Source organism: Ptychodera flava, chromosome 8, assembly GCF_041260155.1.
Source record: "Ptychodera flava strain L36383 chromosome 8, AS_Pfla_20210202, whole genome shotgun sequence".
NCBI classification, from domain to species: Eukaryota; Metazoa; Hemichordata; class Enteropneusta; family Ptychoderidae; genus Ptychodera; species Ptychodera flava.
Window position 1 is genome coordinate 26967022 of NC_091935.1, and position 20427 is coordinate 26987448.

Below are 20427 nucleotides of genomic sequence, written 5' to 3' on the forward strand. Positions count from 1 at the left end.
TCAAAGAAAAAACGAGCAAACGTTGCTAAACATGTGGTTAAGATACTTTTGAGCAAGTTTGTACAATCCAACACAGTCTTCTTTATAAGTTTCCAAAAAACTCGTAGCTCAACAAAATATTCAAGAAAAAAAACTTGAAACACCGTATGAAAAATATAGCCTGCGTCATCATATACACGTATTTTGTAATATTACAGTTTCCCAAGTGTAGTGTAGCGTGCATGCGAAGCTTCCGAAATGAATTCGTGGGACGTGGGTTCAAGTCCTAGCCCAAAATCTGTGGTGTAGAGACAATCAGATGTAGTTATGTGATTTTTCTCATTAATTTCATATATATATATATATATATATATATATATATATATATATATATATATATATATATATTATATATATATATATAGGCATATAGGCATATAGGCATATAGATATAGATACTTGTTCTATTTCACATTCTCATCACTGAACTATATGTTCTAATTTAGGTTGTGGTACAAGCCTTGAAGTAAGGAATGGAGAGGTTTCAATCATCCAGACACCAGGATTCCCAGGCGATTATCAAAATAATCTGGACTGCTTATGGACCATCACCAACGCTGATGGTGGTAGTGTAAAGCTTGTGTTCTTTGCATTTAGTACCGAAGTTAATTACGATTATGTCCAGTTCACAAATGATCCTTCCAACCCTGGCACCCGCTACGATGGCTACATTCCTCCTCAAAGTTTTACGTCATCTGGAAATACAGCCTGGGTTCTTTTTCACTCGGATTCTTCCATCACAGCAGGTGGATTTAAGCTGGCGGCGAGAGGAGAAGATGGTAAGTAGAGTATAGAATATACAAATGTATGACCGGCTGGCCTACATGACCAGACTCAGGACCTGCCACTCGCCATCAGACGCATTCAGCGCTCTGTAGAGAGAGGATAGTCAAAATTTGGACACCATTCCCTTTTTTTAATTTTTTCTGGGACAGTCTGTATGCTTAGAAAAATATTAGGTAACTTGTTTCCCCAGTATCAAGCTTTGCATGGTGACCCCGATTTTTATTCTTAATTTCCACAGGGAGTGGTTTAAAGTTTTCCTGGGGAAAGTTTAAGCAAAGATTCAAGTCTTTCAGTTTCAAGGCGCGTCCTACTCAAAGTGCTCAGACAAAAAGACCAAATGTTGCTCAAGCATACATTGACTCATTTTAGCTTGCCTTCTTTCTTTCTTCATCACTTTCCCAATTTAGATACATTCTAACCAATGACAGCTTCTTATTTACGCGTTCTTGGTAGCATTAACAATAGTAATCATAACTAAGTTTATCTATATATCGGAGAAAATATTTCCTTCGACTGCTTTTATGAAGGAGTGACCGAAACCTATTTTGCGTGAAAACTATGTACATATGATGGACTTCCTGTGTCCTTGGGGATTAAAAATGAGAATTTAACATTTCAGTGAACATAACTTTTATATTCGAATCCAGGGCAGCTGAGTCCAGTGGCGTTCTGGCCTTTAGATCGTGATGAGTTGGTTACCGACGCGTCCGGTTTTGATAATCACGGATCTATCGGAACTGAAGCCATTTTAAGACCTGATGCGAATGGTACCCTGGCCGGGGCCTATGAATTGACGGGTAGCGAAAATTCCTACATCGAATTCCCAAATAATGGCGCATTCGACACTGTGTACTCTATAACGATATTAATGTATGTAAAGCAACTGGGAACTTTCGGACCCATCTTCAACTTCAAACGTGATAGCTGGGGGGTACATATGTACTCCGGTGACCACAGCCTTTTCGCCCGATTTATGGTAAGAGACACTTTGTCAGAGACCACTCCTGTCTCCGCAACAATACCAACAGACCAGACGTGGAACTTCGTCGGAGCTAGCTACAATTATGACACCGGACTTGCCAATCTTTGGATTGACGGTGAAATTGTAGACACCCAAAATATCGGACAGGTTCACTTGGCTACCAATTTCGAAGCCAGAGTAGGAGTTAGAATGTTTGACGACAGATTCACAGCGGCAATGGTGTCTTGTATCCAAGTGTACGACAAAGAGTTGACACCAGAGGAAATTCTTGTCGCAGAGCAGAAGTGTAAGATTGGCGTTGGTAAGTCTATACATAATTCAACATTTTCGTTATTTCATGGAATGTTATTCCATTGAACAGCTTTTGTCAAACATCACAGTAAACGCTGACCAATGCTGATTCTTTTAGAATTAATCTCAATTGTTCTTATCAATAAATAATATATATATAATATATATATAATATATAATATTTTATATATATATATATATATATATATATATATATATATATATATATTATATATATATATATATATATTATATATATATATATGAATATGTAGTAAGGGTAATGAAGGACTTCATTCTCGCACTTATTAATGCAATGACAATCTTAGCCGTAGAGGTCGTAACGACCGGATGAGGATATTTCAAACCTGAGGTAACTAGGAGTTTGTTGGGTATTTTATCAACACAAAGAGTCTTGCTCTCAACAGTATGATTGGCGAACGCTTAGAATAAGTGCGAGTGAGCAATAGCTGATAAAGTATAAAATAAAGTTACCATAAATTTCAAACACGGCTGCGGTCAAAGTTCTAATTAATTATATCAAATGTCTAGCGAAGAGATTAATATGAGAAAGCAAAGAACTATATGGGACATAGGAGACAAAAAAGCAATGATGTTAGCCTAACAACTTCATATGAAAGATGAACAACTGCATAAAGTTTTATCTTTTCCGATTATTTTCGAGTTCCTATGATGTTGTGCGTGTTACGAAATATTAAATTTTGTAGCCTTTTTTACAGTTTGTCTGGAGCTGTGGAGCCTAACGTTACGATAGACTGTTGCTCCAACTGCGAGTTGACGCCCTGAATTTAAAATCTGGGGTTTTGTGACCTATAACTGTACCCGTCACGTCGGTTTGTCGGCGTTTATTGCTCTGAAGTTGTGACAAATTAGTTTAAAGGGGAAATTTACCCAGACTTTCTTGGGTAATCAGGTCGTTATTTAGTGAAAAATAAACAAAATAGCGTTGGTTTCATTCACTTTCACTTGCGCGCATCACCGCAGTGGCCACAAGCTGAACGCACGGAAACCGGAAGTGACGTACCAAACTTACTAGTCACAGCGGGTTCAAAGCGAGGTCACTTATGACCAAGCTCTGCTACGCCAAGTAGAGTACGCGTACGCGGTGCGCAAACCTCAGCGCTTGACTAAAAAGCATAATGGCTAATCGATAATAACTTCAAAACTGAACGAGCAATCGATGATCCAAGACTGACATCATCAGAAAGTTACAGCGACTCGAGTTCGGAAAATGACTATTCTAGCTCCAATGACGAAGTTCAAATTACTCTCGGCGATCAATCATGCCTGTCATTGTCAACCCAATCGCTGTGAAATCATGCCGACACCAAAGTAATGCCAATGCTCTAAAGAGATCGACATTAATTCTAAAAGTACGAGCATTTTTAATGTGTTACAGAACACCTCGATGTAGCCATGATAAGTCTAGAACCAGCGGTCCTGTCTACAGCGTTCCGTTTCTAGTGCCTGAACGTACGCACAGTCCCATATGTACAAGCAAAGCACATGGGGCTGGATATGCCCCGGGCAGTTTTCTTTTAGGCTAGTAGTTCAGTAGTTTGACTTGCAACTTTCGGTAAAAGCAGTCCTTCTCAAAGTGGTATTCGCAGAAAACTTTATTTCTGCTCGACTTTAACATCGACGCCGAGTGCTTGGCCCCAATATTATGTAGCCATTCTGTACACTGTAAGTGTAAAAGCTTACAGTTACAAACGTCGACTACTTCAATGACCAAGTTTACGACGTCACTTCCGGTATTCCAGTACACTGCTGTTTGTTAGCTAGTGAGTGAAAGTGAATACAATCGACTCGAAAGCCTTTCAATGACCATATCAGTTTAATATGCAAAATTAATTTTCAGGGTAAATTTCCCCTTTAACAAGGTAAAATTCTTATCTCTATAGTAATTTTGCCGGAACTAGCAGCATCTCCTAATCTGACGTCCACCTATGCAAATGACATCGCACGTTTCCGGTGTTCGTTTATGGCGCCAATATCTGGAGAGGAGGTATACACACTTGAGTGGTTGGTTAACAATCTAACGGTGAAGACGACCAACATTGAGTCGCTTCCTCTGGAAGATTACCTGAACGAGGATGAATATTTATTTGGCATGACGGTGAGCACATCCTGTAGGACAAAGAAGCAATTTTATGACGTGTCCTTGTGGGTCACATGAACAATTGATATGTTCAGTTTTTGTTGTCCGAGAAACAAATTCGATCGTACAAGAATGTTCGCTTTTCAACATGTCTCAAACGGGCTCCCATGCTTGGGTGGAACAGCGCCCTCATTTTTCAGTTTGTAAATCAGAATAAATGATGAGTGAGGTTTCCGATCATATATAGTTCCTCGGTTTGACGTTCACGGAAACGAATTTATCGAGAATTTTCCTGTGTACAAATGGTAGCGAGATCTGGATGCTGTCACAGATCCTTTTGAAACAATCAGTGGCGATCATTTTGTAGAATGGAGTAACTTATACATTCGAAGCAATAAACCACCTGTACCGCGAAGAATAGCCCTATACCGCGAAATTTTGGCCACTTCAAGACGCAGGAGCAATAACAAATGAGCATACGGAGATGACCTGAATCCAAAATTCTTCCTTGAAGGTTTCAAAAATCGGTTTATCACTGACTGAAAACTCAACAATGTTTGCGTATGATTGGGTCCCAAAATATTACGTACAATTAAAGGTGACGTCGTATTTTGTGTACTCCCACATTGTGGCTGTGACAAACGACATCGCAGATAACGAAAACTCCTTACGCGCCATCTTTTTCTTCTTTCAAGTGTTGTATCGCTCACATAGCACTGTTATTTGGAGTTAGTAGTTGCGCCATCATTATACTTGAATAATACAGTAAATTGTATATACAGATGACAATATCAGTGTACACGGTTTGTGTAATATAAGACACCACGCTGTGTATCAGGGCATATTTGATCAGTCCTCTTTATAACTTCCCTTCTGTTATCGCAAAAGTTTCCGTGCTAACCCTTAAATTTATCTCTGAACAATGTCGAATAGCGACCCATTACTGAATGTTGGCATATTTCTCTATGATTTTTAACAATAAAGGTCCAGTGCCAGGTGTCAACTGGTTTGCAAGGGTCAAGTTCAAGAAGTGAGCCACTCCAAAGCAATGCAGTATTCGTCGGCATTCAGGTGAGGTGTACATTCGCAAAGATTGGCAAGGACTCCGTAATCATAAGGCTATTGTGAGTGTAACGTTTGACAGTGTTCTCTGTACGGTTGTTCCGTGTATCGGCTACTGTTTCTTTCTTAACCCTTTGAGTGCTGCAATTGTTTCTAAAAACTTAGTGCAACATTTCACCAATTTCTACGATTTATTCTTTATTTATTTGATAATTTTGGATCAAATGGGCATAAACTCTCATTGGCTACAGTTGTTGATCAAAATTTTGGGGAAAATCTGAAAAAAATGACTGGATCACATTTTTATAACGGTGACGAAAATTGACTTTTGCGCTGAAAGGGTTAATTTCGTACAGCCTTTTGAATACCATGTCCTTGGTTTGTCACCTCGGTATGACACTGTGTAACGCGCTCTATTTTTGATGAAAATTAAATTCAAGTCCAGACCTGAGCTCCATTATCAACACATACAAAAACGATGTTGACAAGTTGGGTACCGGGTATTTCAACACACTGTGGGAAGTATTGCTAGTAACTGTAGTTTTCAACATATGCAACAAATACTGGAAAAAATTGTCAACTGTTACAGTTTACTGGACCTTTACGAATTAAGATTATAACAGTTTAGAATAAAGCAATAAACCTCGCCGCAGGCGGTTACACACGAGATGCGAGAAAGCACGAGCCGATAGGCGAATGCTATATGGAGCGAATTGTACCAAAATCGAGTATATACCCGCCTGCGGTTGGGTTATTGCTAATATATTATATCAACTTGTGTGTCTCTGTCGTCCAATGGGGTATTCTCTTCACTTTAAGCCTCAAATGCAGAAAACGGACGTCTGAGAGATCGAACGTGGGAAATTAAACGCAAGAGGTAGAGCATTTTTACAAGTTGGGATTACGTTGGCACATTCTGTAAGCAGACGACAAAAAAGTGACAGTGCAAGTGTGGCAAAGTGCCAAAAATACAGTGAGACATTTCTAGGATAATTGGATCTTGATATTTTTCAAATTTCTAAGAAGTGTGAGGTGCTATATTGCTGGATGTTACAATATTACAAATTGCCCATAAAAACAAGTGTATAACTTAAAAAGAAAAATTGATGATGGTACATTTGCAGATTAAATCGACAATACTTCACCATCCAATTATCCCAAATTAGTTTCAATCGTGTTTTCTAAAACAAGGAGGAAAAGTCTACACCTGTGTTTACCAAATACTACTCATTAAATTATTTATTTATTAACTTATTTATTTATTTATACATTTATTACCCCGAAATTTTCCCGTAAGGTACATGGCCTTCCCTTTATTAGTTTCCGCAGTGACCCTCTATGCTGGTTCAGGGGCCCGTTTTTCCACTGCTAAAACAGTGTTTTAGCATCGGTGGAATAAGCTCTTGTCCAATCATAATGGCACATTGTAGCTTGATATAACATAATAGACAATTTATTTCTGTGACAGATTATGCGTGAAATCCTTTTTTTTATTTGAAATCAATTGCAGGTCAGTCCAATGACTGTTACAGTGGCGGAAAATGGAGGTCCCGCCGAGTTTGAGATAGGAGCGACGGTTCCCGTAGATTGCACAGTTAACATTATTTCTAGAAGAGGTAAACTTAACCATGTTAACAATACCGACTTCTGATATAAATAACTGGTGACTGCTTCTGTTTGTTTGTTTGTTTGTTTGTTTGTTTGTTTGTTTGTTTGATTGTTTAAATTTGATTTATTAATAGCACTCATTCATTTACTTGACACATCCTTCTTAGCAAGTTGGTTTACAACGGTTACCACCTTGTAAGCGGTAATAGTCTCTCTATCCAAAGGAATTCGCCGCAGACTTAAACTCCTAAAATCGAGAGACCGAATGTAAATACGGAGGCGATACCAAGTGTTTTACATGTAAGATAATTCACTGCAAAATCAAAATAAAGAAAGTGCAAGAAAGTTATTCAAAAATAATTATGAAGGCAGTTTAATATTCGACAAATACAATTAATGTATTAACTCTTAACGTGACTTCAGTGTTTCCAGGTCGACAGGAAGTAGTGTTCAGCACATGCTCAGTGAAACTTGACTACAGTACCTTCGACCAACCAATCAGAGTAAGCGTGTCGGCCGTGCGGGATTTTCAGCTTGACGGTGACCGCCATGTTGAAATTGATATCATTCCAAGTGAAGAATGTTCAGTGGTGGCAACACAAGATTACAAAGAAATTTTAACGGTTCGTGGCTTGGAAAAAATGTTTATAAAATGACTATGTATTATTTCCTTTGCTTGCGAATTTTAGCAAATCAGCCTTCGTAGACGTAATTTTTAACTGATTTTGCTCGCCAATACGCCTACATACATACATGCATACATATTCATACATAGGCCTACATGTATACATACATGCATGCATACATACATACATACATACATACATACATACATACATACATACATACATACATGTATATTATTGTTTGAATACATGGGTTTATGTGCCTGAGAGCAGGTGACAATTTACCCGACGCCAGGAGGGCAAATTGTCTCCTGCTGCGAGGGCACATAAACCCATGTATTCAGGCAATAATATTTTTTATTACATGCCTCTTCACAGTTAATGCTATATAACATTTAGTCAAATGCAGGGCATTTTCAAACAATTTTACCATTCCGGATGTTCCTATAGCGCTGTTCACGGTTACAGGTTTGTTACTAAATATAGCTGTACGCGCGCGACATCGGACACGCAGCTTGAAATGCGGACAAATTTTATCAATGTTCCATGCGTGGCTGTTTTTGCAACTTGTACTCTGAGTCGTGAATATGTTTTTTAGTATTCACTGTTACACTAGCAGTCGCCCACTGAGATGTATTATCGTCGTTCTTGCATGCGTAATTTTCAAAAGCGTAATCTAAAAATGTGGACAAATATTTATTTTTGCATATTAATGAGAGAACAGTGACGTAAACTGTGAACGGCCCTATTCAAATCAGTGCACAGATTTGCATTCACCTCAAGGCATGTAATAAATACATATGGTGACTTTTTCCGATTTGAACTTAGGGAGCGTTCAGTTTTTACGGCCGGGGGTGGGCCGGCAAAATACAGGGGGGGGTCACCTCAAATTTGAAAACTGCAAAGGGGGGGGTCATGTATTTTTCAAACAGCTCAGAGGGGGGGTCACTTAATTTTCATAAGCATCCGTCACGTCAAAAAGCAGTTTCAGTGTTCAGAAATATTCTGGGAGATCAGAATGATTTGCTGCATGATTTCATTCTCTGAAGTCATTTAATTGTAAATCTGAACAAAAATATAATTATCTATCACATGAACATCTTGACTTGGCAACTCTGAGGCATGTCTTATTGTCAATGGAGCTCACTGAGGGCAATGAACAATTCCTATTACTTATATATGAGAGATATGGCAAGTTTTAAACAGTTACCTGTAGACTACTAGTACCATGAAAAGTTAAATAATTCTTTTAGGTGAAATTCTAAAATCCAATTTCCTGCACACATATCCATTTGTAACCACCCTAGTCTAATCAAATACATTCATATTATTAATCAGGAGTACATAATTACACAGATTTACCTATTTTTGTATTGGAAAAAAATTATTCATAGTTTCCTCATAGACTCCCATGTACAGTGAATCTACATTTCGGTGAAATTCCAAAATCCAAATTTTGGCAAACACATCCATTTGTTACCACCCTAGTCTAATCAAATACATTCATATTAATAATCAGGAGTACATAAATACAAAGATTTACATATTTTTGTTTTGGAAAAAAATTGTTTATAGTTTCCTCATAGACTCCCATGTACAGTGAATCTACATTTTTGTGAAATTCCAAAATCCAATTTTTGGCAAACACATCCATTTGTTACCACCCTAGTCTAATCAAATACATTCATATTAATAATCAGGAGTACATAATTACACAGATTTACCTATTTTTGTATTGGAAAAAAATTATTCATAGTTTCCTCATAGACTCCCATGTACAGTGAATCTACATTTCGGTGAAATTCCAAAATCCAATTTCTGGCGAACATCTCCATTTGTTACCACCATAGTCTAATCAAGTTCATTGATGTTAATAATCGGGAGTACATAAATACACAGATTTACCTATTTTTGTATTGGAAAAAAAAATTATTTATAGTTTCCTCATAGACTCCCATGTATAGTGGATGAACACGTTCAGTGAAATTTCAAAATCAGATTTCTTGTACACATAATATGCACCTTTAACCATCATATTCTAATCAAGTACAATTATGTTAATTATTCAACGTCTGTATATGCTCATGTACAGCAAGTTTTTCATTCCAAAAAAAAAATGTTCACAATTTTATCATAGACTCGTATGTATAGTGGATGAACATTTTTGGTGAAATTCTAAAGTCAATTTTTTTCTCCACATACCAGTTGTAAGTACATTTATGTCAATTATCAAACATCTATAAATGCATAGATATAGTTTTGTATTAAAATAGTATTTAAGTTTTCTCATACACTATCATGTATAGTGAATCAACATTATCAACAGCTGATCATCAATTAAATCCAAATATCTAAATTTTTTACGCACACACGCTTCCGCAAAAATATTGCGATCTACGTGTAATTTCTGTCTAATCCCTTAAAGGGGTAATTTCAAAATTATAGCAAATCAGAAGGGGAAATTTGAACATTAACACTTTGTGAGTTTGTGAGGAGGGTCATTTGAAAATATCTGAGAATCATTTTTTTGATTCTATCCCTCCAAGGTGTATGGTTGTGCAGCTTTACTCAAGCAATGTGGGGGGGGGGGGTCATGAAATTTTTGTCATCTTAAAAGGGGGGGTCATCAATTTTTTGGTACAATGGGTAGGGGGGGTTCACTTATTTTGCTTGATGCGCAGGAAGAATTTGCCGGCCCACCCCCGGCCATAATAACTGAACGCTCCCTTATATGGTGACTCTCTATGTCACAGCCGTGCGTATCACAGTAATCTTTCAGTTATGATATCTTGATGCTGATTATGAATGAGTTCATCTTGAAAAGGATATTTTAGACTGATTCCAGTGGACACATCCTTTTGCGATGACAACTAAAACACCTACGAGCCTAGGGGTACTATCTATCCCAAACCGTAACCCTAAAGACTCCCTAAGTCATTTGTGATTAACGCGAAACGCTTTCTGCGTCCATTTATCTCTACTCTTGCCGATGTTGTTTTTAGTAATTCAAAAATATATAGGGCTTAATGTGCAACAATCGCTTCTTTGATCGGATACCGTTCACAAGTAGACGGATTCTAATGTGATTTTCCATCACTTGAATTCACCGAGGTTTTTCCTTTTGTTTGTCTGGCAGGTGATGACTACGGACTACGACACCGATCGATGCAGAATATTTGGTGGCGGTCACCTTTCATCCTTCAACAGATTGTAAGTTTAATCGAGCTGAAATCAACCATTAAACAGAGATATCCATGCTCCATACCACACCATGCACATTATTCTACAGCCACGGCGGAAACGAAGAAACGCAAACGCCAAAATAGCTATTAGTTCTTTTTCACGTCTTCCAATTGGAACTTTCTCGTCATTGCGTAATTTAATCATATTAAGGCAGTATTCGCCTCGAAAGTGAAAGACTTAAACTTTTGCTCAAACTTTCCTAAAGGAATCTTTCAACCATTCACTTTCAAAATCAAGAAAAAATGTAGGTCATCGTACAAATTTTGGTACTAGAGAAACAAATAACTCAAGATTTATCGAGATTTGAAATTCAAACTGGCCGAGATACCTGTGTTAACTCAATGGATTAAAAATAAAATTTTGAAATTCAAATAATCTACGCCGGTGAAGAGTTTTCTTACGTCAAGAGCTTTAAAATGAACCCCAACAAGTGGTATATCAGAAAAGAATTGTGAAAGTTTGAGAGTCCGAATAGCTGTCCCCGAGGCGCGTTCTACCTTAAGATACATGTTCCACCATGAACACCTTATCACTATGTTACTCTATACGTTTGCCTTACTTCTTCGTTTTTCCCCAGAGAGAACACTCTTGGCGTTGGTGATGACCTTCTGTTGCATCAGAGCAATACTGGAGACTTTGAGGTGATAACAAATCTTATAATCTTTTACTGTCACAGTAACAAATTAATGCGATACTAAGAGTTGACCCCTAAACAAAAAACAAACAAACAAACAAAAAATTAGAAAACAGCACAGAATTGTCAAAATATGTCTGTCACTTGAAATCTCAGGACAAACCATTTAATATATCATGGTCAATCCTATCAAAAGCAAGCAGTTACTCAAATGTGTCAAAGAAATGCAACCTTTGCCTTACAGAGAAGCTATTCATAATCAATGCAGATAAATCTAGCCTTTTAAACAAGCGTTCCGAGTTGGTCTCCAAGTGCCGACACGAAACAAATTTTACTTGTCAAATTTCAATCCAACCCACAACACCAAATGGTTTGACCCAACCTGATACTTATATGTAAGCACCTGAAGCAAATTTCACACAATAAAATCTACCTATCTGACGATCGCGTGTATGCGTGAAACTCGAGTAATAGGTACCAAACATACTTGATGTGTTCTCATATTTATTGTAATATTGCTCTGCATCCCTGCATCGAGCACTTTACCCCTCTGAGAAGATACAAACAAGTTTTGGTGTGTATATATATAATATATATATATATATATATATATATATATATATATATATATATATATATATATATATATATATATATATATATATATATATATATATATATATATATATATATATATATAGACTTCGTAAAATTCTGACAAATAACTCTTGTGCCTGGTGTATCCCTGTAGGTGCTAGGCCGTACCTGGCCATGTTGGTATTCGTCTTGCGTTTGTAGTGTCAACGTCCGTGAAAATGGTGACGAGATCTCAGTTGATATGTGTGATGGTGAATGGTCGAGGACAGCGCCATCTGTTGGCCAACTCAGTGAAGGGCAACTCCGTCAAAATGTCAGAGTTACCAAAGACGAAACCGGGAAACTATTTAAGGTACAGTAAATGTGATGATATTGATATCAGAATGAAACAATCTTTGATTTGATTTGATAGATATGTTTGTGTAACATATTTTGATTGAGTCTAAGTAAGATATGGTGATGGTTTGCCTACAGGTCTACATGTCGTCTGGTAGAATTGTGCGCGTGGAAACACATTATTGGGGGATGAACGTCTTTGTTCAATCAACAAGTGACGATGACGAAAATTCATTCGGACTCTGTGGAATGACAGCCGTCAACATCGCCACCTCGGTGCCGAGTAGTGTGCAGGCCGACTTTGACAAGTGAGTGAATCTTGTCAAACGGAAACAAATACTAAAACAGCAGTTGTGTCATAAAATTTCTTTACCTGTATATTATGTACATGTGTGTTAAAATCGTATTTACATCTCTGTACCCCTGTATTATATTTACTGTATGAAATGCTATACGTTCGTTTTAGTTCAACCTGTAGTATCGTATTAGACTCTTTACCTGTTCAACTTAAACAAAATCTTCAACTTCGATTACAATCTTGCAAAACGTAAAACAGCCACTTTGCCAAACTTTAGAGCAATAGATAGAAATGTACAAACAGTATGGAATTGGTATTACGAAAATGATCTATGCTGGCACTAGCGGGAAAGACAGAATTGATACTGATAATCATAAAATACCATGTATTTCAGCTACTGCACATGTATTGTATCGGAGGCAGGAGTGGAGATTGACTCTGAAGGGTGTGGCCTTAACACCGATGTGTTTCAGCCAATTTCCGAGTACGATTTACACAAGGAGATTGACATTACAAATTCTCTTCCGACATTGTTACCTCGGCAACAGAGATCGTTGACAAGGTGAGAATTTTCTATTCTTTTTACTATGATTTTGTCGCGAAGGTTACTACTAATGCCGCTATAGGCCTACACGAATCATAACAAAATTTGTAAATTCATTTGCAGGAGAAAACAGCGGAGTGTTTTTATTCCCCCGGAAATAGAGTGGCCGACAGCCAATGGAATCACACAAGAGGAAGCTGACCGATCGTGTCGATCGACGATTCGAAACTCGTCATTGGCTGATTTCTGCGGTGACGTGGAAGGTGTTGATTTGTCCATCGGAGTAGACGGATGTGTCTATGATATTGGGGTGAGAAGCAAATGAGCGACATGCATCTTTGTGTGTTCTTATGTATATTAGAATGGCGTTTTTTATTCCTTTTCGCAGGCAATCCGGTTTAATAGAACTAATATTACAGACCTTATTGGCTCTGTTTTACAGATGACTGACGGTTTCGAGATGGTAAATAATGCTGTTCTGATGATGGAAGACTTGTGTGAAGAAATGGTTCTTAAAAATTTGTCTTACTACGAACAAAGTGAGAATTATTTGGCATTGTTATATATATATATATATATATATATATATATATATATATATATATATATATATATATATATATATATATATATATATATATATATATATATATTTCAATTGTACATGTATCGCGCCCAAAAGGCATTTTCAGTGGTGAGGTGTGACTTTCATCAAGTTCGCAAGAAGCTGAAGTTTTCATTATATTCTATGACAAATATGAAACCATTACTCACTTAAACTTAAAAATATGAAGTGGCATGTCTCTTTTTCTCACCGTCAGTCACTTCAACTGACGATATCATGGCTGTGCCGCCGTCACTGATCAGACATCGATGTCGTTTTGACTGTTCCGGACGAGGTTACTGTGCAGACGGAGTGTGCCAGTGTAATGAAGGTAAGCTGTTGATACAAACTCGGGAACGTTTCTCAAATTGGTTTCACTTCTAAACAAGCCAGTCCCTCCTTTCTTCTGTCAGAATTGTGACACTGCTGTCAATTCTAAACAGTGTGAGCTTCATTGGTACGTTCATCGTTTATCGAAGATATTCACACAGCACCAAGAAATTTGTACTAAAGAAATGTCGCCAAGAAAATACATGACTTCCATTATAGACTGCTGCGTAGAAAACGAAAGGCACGTTCGTTGCAATGCTGTATCACAAGCAAGATATTTAAATCGTACGCTTTAGAATATATTAATTTGTGTACAGGTAAAATGTTTACCATCTGTTTAGTGTACATAACGCACTTAAAGTCTTGGTGACAATTGTCTCTCGTTCGCTTGTAGGCTATGGCGATGTTGATTGCAGTGATCTGTCAAAGCCTCCTGTCATATGGTCCATAAATGGAGCATATGAACGCTACGCTTGTAACGGTGCTGAAGAAGATTGTCGCAGTGTTTCGATAATTGGAAATAATTTTCTATATTCGCCGTCCTTGACCTGTCATTATAGCCAAGAACTTGAAGTAAGTGTAAATCAAAGGCGCAATTATTGTGAAAGAGAACAAATACGACCTTCAATACTGTTGATTTCAATAAAATCTTCAACACCATCCCTTCGTTCTCGGGGCACTTATCCATAGGTATATTATACACTGTTTGCATGGAAAGTGCATTTACATAATTTGCTTAACAGTTGTGTTGCCCCTTGGAAACAACTGTAATATTATCGCAATGTCAGATAAAAATACCCGGTCTTTTGGCACATGTTTGTATTTACAATGTCTGAATAATACCGGTAAATAAACTGTGCATAACTTGAACACATTCATAGAAAAGGACGTTTGATTCTGTGTCTACACGAGTCCGATATACATTGAAATTCAAGGATTGCTGAGTTCACAAAGTCCACGGCTCCCAGGAGCGCGTTATTTCGTCAAATACAACCTTCTCATCACAATGTCTTGTAAGGTATTACATGCCTAAAAACTGAAAGACAAACTTTTTCTCTAACTTTCCTTTAGGAAACTTTCAACAATACTCTTACCAAATTAAGACTAAAACCAGATGTCACCATGCAAAGTTTGGTATGAGAAAAACAAACAACCCATAATTACCGATACTCGTCTTTCAAATTCAAATTCAAAATTGCCGGCCATTTCTGTGTTACAATTTTCAGTTAACACTTTTCGACTTTCAGAAAACAGCTAGTGCAAACTTTTCTGACTCACAGAGCTTCAAAAATTGGCCCGACAAGCGAAAAACCAGAAAAGTGGCGTAAAATTTTGAGAGGTGTGAATGTCCTTGCCAGAGGCGCATTCTACCTTAAATGAAATACTTCCTTTTTTTAAGTCTGGCGCCAATTGGACAGTGAAGATATGTTATTTCTGAATCTTGACATCGATGCTGTTCTTAGAATGAATTTGCAAATGACTGAAATGACAAAGCCGTGAATTCCAACTCTCCCGCTGATCAGCCCTAATTGTCTTCAAAGACATAACGAAAGTCCTTTATACGACGTTCGTAACAGTGCCTACATGTTGAGAACAATAATTCCGTCAAAATTCATTTCTCCATTTCATACGGTTTCCATTATAGCCTGCCACGCATACGACAGCCGTTGCAGCCGACGAACAGACACTGACGGCAACAGCGGCTACTTTCATAAGTTTCTGGGAAGTCATCTGTCAATTACCCGCCAATCTAGTCACCGACAATAACAGTCGAGAGATTGCCGCTTCGCTATCAACCCTTGAAATTCATGTTAGCAACGACGCCGGAGTGGGCCTTAGCAACGGGCTGTTGTTTACAGAATTTGACTCAGAGTGCATCGATTGTGACGAGACTGGAGTTTGTACACCAAAGGTAAAACGCTAAGACCATAGCACGCTTTGGTTTGCGTCACACTGGAAGTTCATTTTCAAATGACCTTGACTAAGTATTCGAAACTCCTAATTTTTAATAGAAAAACGAAGAGAAGAATGATGCATTGTTGTTAAAGCCCCTATAGCTGTAACTCTTGAAATTTGTTGACCTGAAGAAGGCTTTCTATTTTCTCTGATTTTCTTTAAATTCTACAAATTTAAAGGATATAGTCTTTTACCACTGAAAAATTGGACAAGCAAATTTAAATTTTAACCATTATTTTGATTTCCCGCCATTTTGAAAAACTGGTAATATTACATAGAAAACAAAGCATATGATGTCCCAGTGGAAAACATTCAGGCACTATGCATTATATTGGACTACGCTGTTGTTTCTGTGAAGATTCCAATGCATATATGCAAGACGTACAGTGTTTAATTTGCTTTATTTGCACGAGGGCGCCATTTTATGTTTGGCAAACGTTTATTATTTATCTTGCTCAAAATTACATATACAATCCCAGGGGACAGTTTATTATATTCTATAAACACCCCTTAATGAGTACATTCCCAAGAACTTGTTTTAGTCTGGAAGTAAAATCACAAAAATAATGCTTAAAGATACAGCTATTTGGCCTTAAAGTAAAATATAATTTTGCAATAACCTACTGAACGCTTTTACTGAGATCAGAGTCACAAAGACCTAATTCGGGAAGGATATCCTTTTGTTGTGAACTTAATGCGTGAATTGTTTGCTCCAATTATGAATCATACATCTTGAACTGACTAATTTGTCAAAGATAAATACAAACATGATTTCCCAAACAGATAATGCTGTCCCCAAGGATCAGCAAGTATTCAATAATTTATTATAACTAAGTAATGAAAAGACTAAATAAAATATCAATGCAACACTCGAATCCAACGGAAATATGACATAGAAAATTGCTCAATCACACGCCATTTAATCTCCTATACGTATCGTTGTTTTTTATCAAATAATGTTTGTCTGCGATTATACTGCAATTGCAACAAATTATGATAATAAATTCGATATTTTATATCAGCGCTATGAAATCCAGTATGTCATAGACAGATAAATATGATTGTTGTTGAAATGTACCATGTAACTCTTGTGTTTCACTTACATCGATATCCTACAGGACACGTTCTGCATCATAGGGGGACTATGTTACGCGGATGGAGATTATCATCCAAACGACGACACTTTGCAGTGTCTTGTTACGCTCTCCCAATTCGACTGGAGCGGCATGGCGACTACAGTTGCCAATACATCGACTGGTGGTATGTTTACATTTAGCTATATGGACAACGTGAACTTTACAAACATAACTGATGTCTTGTCTTGTATGTATGTATGTATGTATGTATGTATGTATGTATGTATGTATGTATGTATGTATGTATGTATGTATGTCTGAGTCCGAACGTGGCCGCTATTTCTCCCACGGTGTATTCATTGTAGAAGTATGCAGAAATAAGCTCGTCTCTACCTCTGTAATCCATCGTTAGGAAGAGAACGAAATGACATGTACTCAAACGCCACATTAGTTTTGCAACTCGCATGTCGCAATTTAAGAACTCGCATGTCGCAGTTTAAGAACTCCCAGGTCGCAGTTTAAAAAAACTCGCATGTCGCATGTCGTGACCGGTCTTCCATAATGTATGTATGTATGTATGTTTGTATGTATGTATGAGAGAGAGAGAGAGAGAGAGAGAGAGAGAGAGAGAGAGAGAGAGAGAGAGAGAGAGTTAAATATAGTTTATGTCGCTGATTTTCAAAATGTAATAAGATAAACCAATCACGATTTTATCATTTTTTTAACCATATCAAAACAGACTTTGCATTTAGTGTTTGGATGTTGGCAATTTTGATCACCTCGGCCATAGTGTTGGCAGGTGTTGGAGTTATTCTCCTTCTCTACTTGCGATATCGGAAAAGACAGAAGAATCAAAAGGTAGCACTTTACTTCTTCTGACCTTGCACAAATGAATACTAAGCAAGTTATTGCCCTATATGTTTCCAATATTCAGGTAACATATGCTACAATATTTACTCTACTCACTGTTTTCACTGTTTGAGGGCCCTGGGGAAGATAAGCATCTTTACTGAAACTTACCAGGCTACACTCGTTAAACAAGTTTAATAAAAAAATAAAATAAAATTAATAAATAAACCTTTTCGAGTTCTTTTTCTCCATAAAGATCGGAAAATGTGAACAAAAAGGCCTCTATACATTAGCTGTTATGTATTTTCTGAACACAATTCAGCAACTCATTTTTTACTATTTTATCCTTCTTTTCACGTTTTCATTTCGTAACATCAGCTCCATTAAGACATTATAAAATTGATCAATAGATCTAAGGGGAAGGGTGGTTATAGAAAGAGGGCATGTCATTTGTTTTACGTCCCATGATCTGACATATTTTTCTTGTGTTTGCAGAGCTTACAAACGTTTTCCTTTTTAGTATTTTTTGGTTCCGGGATGAATAAAATTATGGCTAAAGCAGAATGCTTATGTAAACGTTTTTTCAAATTGTTGTTGTCAATTTAGACACCCCTTTATTAAGATCTATAATCGTATATCCTTACTTTATCTGAATTTGTCACTCCTGTACTCCACACGTCACGACGTATTCCTTCCTTCATAAATTTTACCCATCGTCTCTTGATTTTTACACTTCATATTTTTACTTCAGGTTGAACCATCGACTGCTGACTCGGGCCGAACGGAAACGTCTCACAAATAAACCGATCATCTATCTCTCTGTTTTCTTTCAAAATGGACATACATCTTACTGGATTAATCGAAAACACCACTGCAACTAACATTTAGATGGAGCTCACGCACATTTCACAACGGATAGCGCTAGCCAAGGGAATCTAACAGACAACAATGATGATTGCATACGTGAACTTTGTTTGACCTTTCTGTCACCGACTTACACAAAAGTGATGTCGCATCGAACAGAAAGATGTTGTACCCGATACTTTGTTGTAAATACTTATTTAGGTGAATAGTAATTTACGATCTCTCATTGTCACTATACCGTTGTGTTGTTATAGACCCCAATCTGGCCACCATTTGTTCAAACAACTATGGGAGAGCAATCTCAGGTTGAACAACGTATATAAAAGACAAACATTAACAATACTGGACATATTTAGAAGTCAAAGATAAGGGAGTCCGTGTCAGGATTGGAGTAGAGCTGGGGTAAAGGTTTTGGTCGGGGTTAGGGGTAGGTTGAATGAGTGATCCCATTACGGTCGCATTCATTTAACAACAGTGGATAAAACGTGTTTCTTGATCCATTCTTCTGAATGTGCGTCAAGGATAGCGTTTATTTTGGCCCAATTCACACGTTTTATCAGTCTACAGTCTATCCACTGGACACCATTCTGTTTTATTCGTTTTTTTTATCGTGCTTCTCTGGGAAGCCTTAATAATGCTTATTCTCGGCTTCCCGATGTGTTTTAAAAACATATTACAATGACACATTTTTTGCGCTTTGAAATTTAATTTAGAAATATAGTTTGTTAAAATATAACAGAAGAGCATCAAATGTAGTTATTGACTTCATTTGAATAAGATCATTTTGAATGCACTGAGACACTGTAATCGTGTTATTCAATGTGATTACGTTATTAAGTCATTCTTTCATTTGTGATTGGTGAAATTTGACGTGTGTTTTGTACCTCTTTGTTATTTCTAAATATTCGTTACCCGAGCATATGTTAATCTGTGATTCGAAATATGTATGTTTCAGTTTCTGACTAGACGATTGCGCCAGCATAGCTTCGTCCATGTAGGTTTCGTTTTTTGTTCTATAATAGTGTAGACTTTTGTCATGATTTGATGTGTAATCTTGTGTGATTTTGATTTGATTTGATTTGGTTTGATATTATATAAACTGTGTACCTCTAGTTTTTGATAATATATTAAATTATGACATTCCCGTCGAAACGTTTTGTAGAAATCAAATGAGCGTTTTGCAAAATCTCGATTCTTTGTTATTCTAATATTATATACTGCATGTGTGTCTTACCGAGGAAAAGTTCTGACTTATCAATTTAAAAAGGTCTTTCGATATTGTACAGAATGCTTTTCTGGCTTGAATAAACAAAATATATTAATTTTGACAATTTGCATCCCTCAGAAGACATTCAATATCAAAAGAACTACGACTATGTTCATCCATGGAGATGACATCTTAATCTGTCTTGGAGAGTGTGTGTAAGTGGTTCGACACTTTGTTCCAAAAGTTGCTGTTTAGTTGCATCCCTTGCTCACTTGTGTAAATCCGAGAGATATCATCATAAGTATTTCTGACAGACATCAGCAGACATGTACTCTGGAGGATTGCCTTACTTCGATTTGATTACTTTTTAATG

The 20427-nt window shown here is 37.1% G+C and overlaps 1 protein-coding gene across 1 annotated transcript; it reads left to right on the plus strand.

Annotated features, from left to right (window-relative positions):
* The first annotated feature begins 6798 nt into the window (after positions 1-6798).
* Positions 6799-20174, plus strand: LOC139138914 (von Willebrand factor D and EGF domain-containing protein-like). Its single transcript, XM_070707514.1, has 15 exons — positions 6799-6898; positions 7314-7513; positions 10653-10726; positions 11337-11400; positions 12145-12342; positions 12465-12634; positions 13019-13186; positions 13292-13478; positions 13611-13707; positions 13990-14103; positions 14497-14675; positions 15748-16014; positions 17177-17318; positions 17874-17992; positions 18735-20174. Exons 1-15 carry the CDS (start codon positions 6802-6804, stop codon positions 18783-18785), a joined length of 2127 nt encoding a protein of 708 aa, XP_070563615.1. The 5' UTR covers positions 6799-6801; the 3' UTR covers positions 18786-20174.
* Positions 20175-20427: the final 253 nt, after the last annotated feature.

What these genes read in the sequence shown, in the direction of transcription:
- LOC139138914 (XM_070707514.1), top strand. Translation starts at nt 6,802, where the DNA reads ATGACTGTTACAGTGGCGGAAAATGGAGGTCCCGCCGAGTTTGAGATA. An exon ending in TGCCAATACATCGACTGGTG is followed by an intron (nt 17,319 to 17,873) that starts GTATGTTTACAT and finishes ATATCAAAACAG; the next exon opens with ACTTTGCATTTAGTGTTTGG. An exon ending in AAAGACAGAAGAATCAAAAG is followed by an intron (nt 17,993 to 18,734) that starts GTAGCACTTTAC and finishes TTTTTACTTCAG; the next exon opens with GTTGAACCATCGACTGCTGA.